At 44.3% G+C, this 3,096-nt stretch overlaps 1 protein-coding gene across 1 annotated transcript; it reads left to right on the top strand.

The window, feature by feature from the left end:
- Nucleotides 1-1,935: 1,935 nt before the first annotated feature.
- LOC138555577 (olfactory receptor 5V1-like) lies at nucleotides 1,936-2,883 on the top strand. Its single transcript, XM_069642610.1, has one exon. It carries the CDS (start codon nucleotides 1,936-1,938, stop codon nucleotides 2,881-2,883), a length of 948 nt encoding a protein of 315 aa, XP_069498711.1.
- The last annotated feature ends 213 nt before the right edge of the window (nucleotides 2,884-3,096 follow it).

Raw genomic sequence — 3,096 nt, 5'->3', positions numbered from 1 at the left:
CTCTATGCCTCACTTCCTCACCACTTCATGCCTACACACCATTCGACACCCCATTACACACCCCCACTCCACACCAACCATCTAAACTCACTCTCTACTCACTGTTATACTCTAACATCATACCCCATACCACACCCCTGCCACACTCTACCTTCTTCCTCCACTCTTTCTCATCTGCCACACTACCCCTGCACCTGTTCACCATTGCCCAACACGTCTAGCAGCACTCACACTTCCTTGCCCCTCTCTAACCTCACTCACCCTTCTTCACCTCCCTCTACTCCAATCCTATCCTAATACTCTATACCATACTCCTCCCTATGCACAGGCACTCCCCCTCACCTCACTCTATCCCCACCCACCCCCACCTCACCATGCTCTACCCACACCTTCCCTGCCTCACCTCTGCCCACCCACCCTACGTACCTCACACAGGCCTATCCCTAGCAACCCACCCACCTTAGGTCACCTCAGCCTATACACACTCAACCTAGGTCATCCTGCACTATCCCACCCCACTCTATCACCCTTACTTCATCACTATCTGTCCACCCTTCTATACCCACCATTCAGCCACCCATGCTACCTCACCCCTGCTTATCGCCACGAAAAGAAAAAAAAACCTGTCGCTCGGCTCATCCTACATATCCCCACTTATCCTAGTTTATCCATGCCTACTATGCTCTTTCCTGCCTACTACCTGCCATTTTAGCTCAGACCTTCTCCCTTCCAACTTAGCTCACCGGTACCCACATCACCTTACCTCATCTTTAGAAATCATCAAGCTTACCTTAAGATTCCCAAGCATAGTTACAGCTATTGTATATTCGTTTGTGATCAAAAGAGCATTGTTCCTCCCTGTATATAAATAAATAGTGTTTGCTGACAAGTAACATTAGCAATGCACATAGTAAAAATACCTCTGTACACTACAGCGCCGAAGTCTTTCTACTACGTCTACTGTTAATGTTATTTTTATGCAAGCACTCATTTGCAGACATGGTAGGAATTACTGGCTAAGTAGAGCCCAATAATTTACGGCATTCTTACCTATAAAAGTAAAATACAACAGACAACTACAAACTCTTAAAACTATTGGCTTTCACAATGGTTGTTTTTAACTTGTTACATGTTAGCGTTTTACTTAAGATGTAATGCAGAACTATAGAACTGCACTTGTCAGTGTGTTCGTTTTTGTTGTCCTTTGTACTGCAGTACTTGGAAAACAGAGTATCTCTCAAAACATGAACTGAAGAACAAGTTAAACCATTTTTAAAAAGTGACTTTTATTGAAGAAAGGATTTAATTCTGTGGAATAAGTAATTCTTGAAACTGAAACACATAAGAGTGTGGCTCTTTCTTGCTTAGTGTAACTGGTAACTAAGTCCAAAGAAAGGATTGACCATTTTGTAATCCAGTTCATTGTATTAACCTGTAGAGACAGACACTGAGAGAGGCAGAGGCAGGTGGACAGAACGAGAGAAAGAGAAAGACAAGGAGAGAGGTAAAGAAAGGGGGAGACAATGTGAGAGAGTGAGAAAAGAAAGACCAAGTGAACCAGACAGAGAGAGAGAGTGCACGTGAGAATTGGAGACAGAAGAACAATAAACAGAGAAGCAAAGGCAGAATGAGAGAGACAGGGGAAGTGCGCTAGAGCACAAGCGTGAGAGATGCCAACGGACAGGAAAATAGGGTATGATAGAGAGAGAAGGACAGAAATAAATTGAAAAAAGAGACATAGAGAGACAATAGAGTCACTTACACACATAGAAATACAAAGATATATAGAACGAGAAAACCGTTACATAATTTCCGCCTCACAGCTTTCCAAATAAGTTGATCATGCATTACAAGCCCCTGAAATTCAATTTTCATTTGTAATCTGTTCACCTTTTTCCATCCACAAAGATACCACATCTACACCCTGATGAAGACATGAAAAACCAAACGCGTGTGGTGGAGTTCCTGCTGCTGGGCTTCTCCAGCCTCCCTGAGCTTCAGCTTGGACTCTTCGTTCTGTTCCTGTCACTTTACCTTTCCATGCAGATGGGGAACATTCTCATTGTTACTATCACCTTGGCTGACCATCATCTCCACACGCCCATGTATTTCTTCCTAAGACAACTTTCCCTCCTTGAAATCTGCTACACCTCTGTCACCGTCCCCAAAATGTTGGCCAACTTTTTGGCCGAGAGGAATGCTATTTCTTTTGCTGGCTGTGCTGCACAGCTGTACTTCTTCATCGCACTCGGCAGTGTTGAGTGCACTCTGCTTGCCGTCATGGCATACGACCGATTTGTTGCCATATGTAACCCTTTGTGCTACTCCCTCATTATGAGCAGAATGGTGTGCTACTCATTGGTCACCAGCTCATGGATAAGTGGCTTTCTCAACTCTATGATTCACACCATCTTCGCCTTCCGCCTTCCATTCTGCGCATCCAACGAAGTCAAGCAGTTCTTCTGCGATATTCCACCAGTACTGAACTTGGCCTGCGCTGACACGCACACCAGCAAAATGTTGCTCTTTGTGGTTGGAGGACTCTATGGCTTTGGATCCTTCCTGCTCACCCTAATCTCCTACGTACAGATCATCTCTGCTATATTGAAAATACGCACCACAGAAGGGCGACGCAAAGCCTTCTCCACCTGCACCTCTCACCTCATCGTAGTAGTACTGTTTTACGGCACCTCCTTCTTTATGTACTTGAGACCAACCTCTAGTTACTCCTTAGATCAAGAGAAACTGATCCCTGTTTTTTATGCTGTGGTCACACCAACACTGAACCCCATCCTCTACAGTCTGAGGAATAAGGAGATGAACGCCGCACTAAGGAGAATGTTGCGTAAATCAATGGTGTGTTACCGAAATATTAAAAAGTAGAGCCCACTTCAGTTGCTAAGCAACAAAACCCTACAGAATCCTACATAACTATATAGAACCCTGCAGAGTTATGCAGAACCCTACACAACCATACAAACTAGTAGTCATGTTGATGCCTGGAAAATATCTGGTGATTTGAAGCTACCGTGAACTAGGCCACACCAAGCCCATCTACAAATGTCACAAATGATTGTTCATGCATTGCTAAAGAGC

The sequence above is a fragment of the Ambystoma mexicanum genome, chromosome 1q (assembly GCF_040938575.1).
Source record: "Ambystoma mexicanum isolate Mex_15411 chromosome 1q, UKY_AmexF1_1, whole genome shotgun sequence".
Taxonomy (NCBI): Eukaryota; Metazoa; Chordata; class Amphibia; order Caudata; family Ambystomatidae; genus Ambystoma; species Ambystoma mexicanum.
Note: the sequence above shows the minus strand (reverse complement) of the source record. Positions and strands in the feature narration are given on the sequence as shown.

What these genes read in the sequence shown, in the direction of transcription:
- LOC138555577 (XM_069642610.1), top strand. Translation starts at nt 1,936, where the DNA reads ATGAAAAACCAAACGCGTGTGGTGGAGTTCCTGCTGCTGGGCTTCTCC.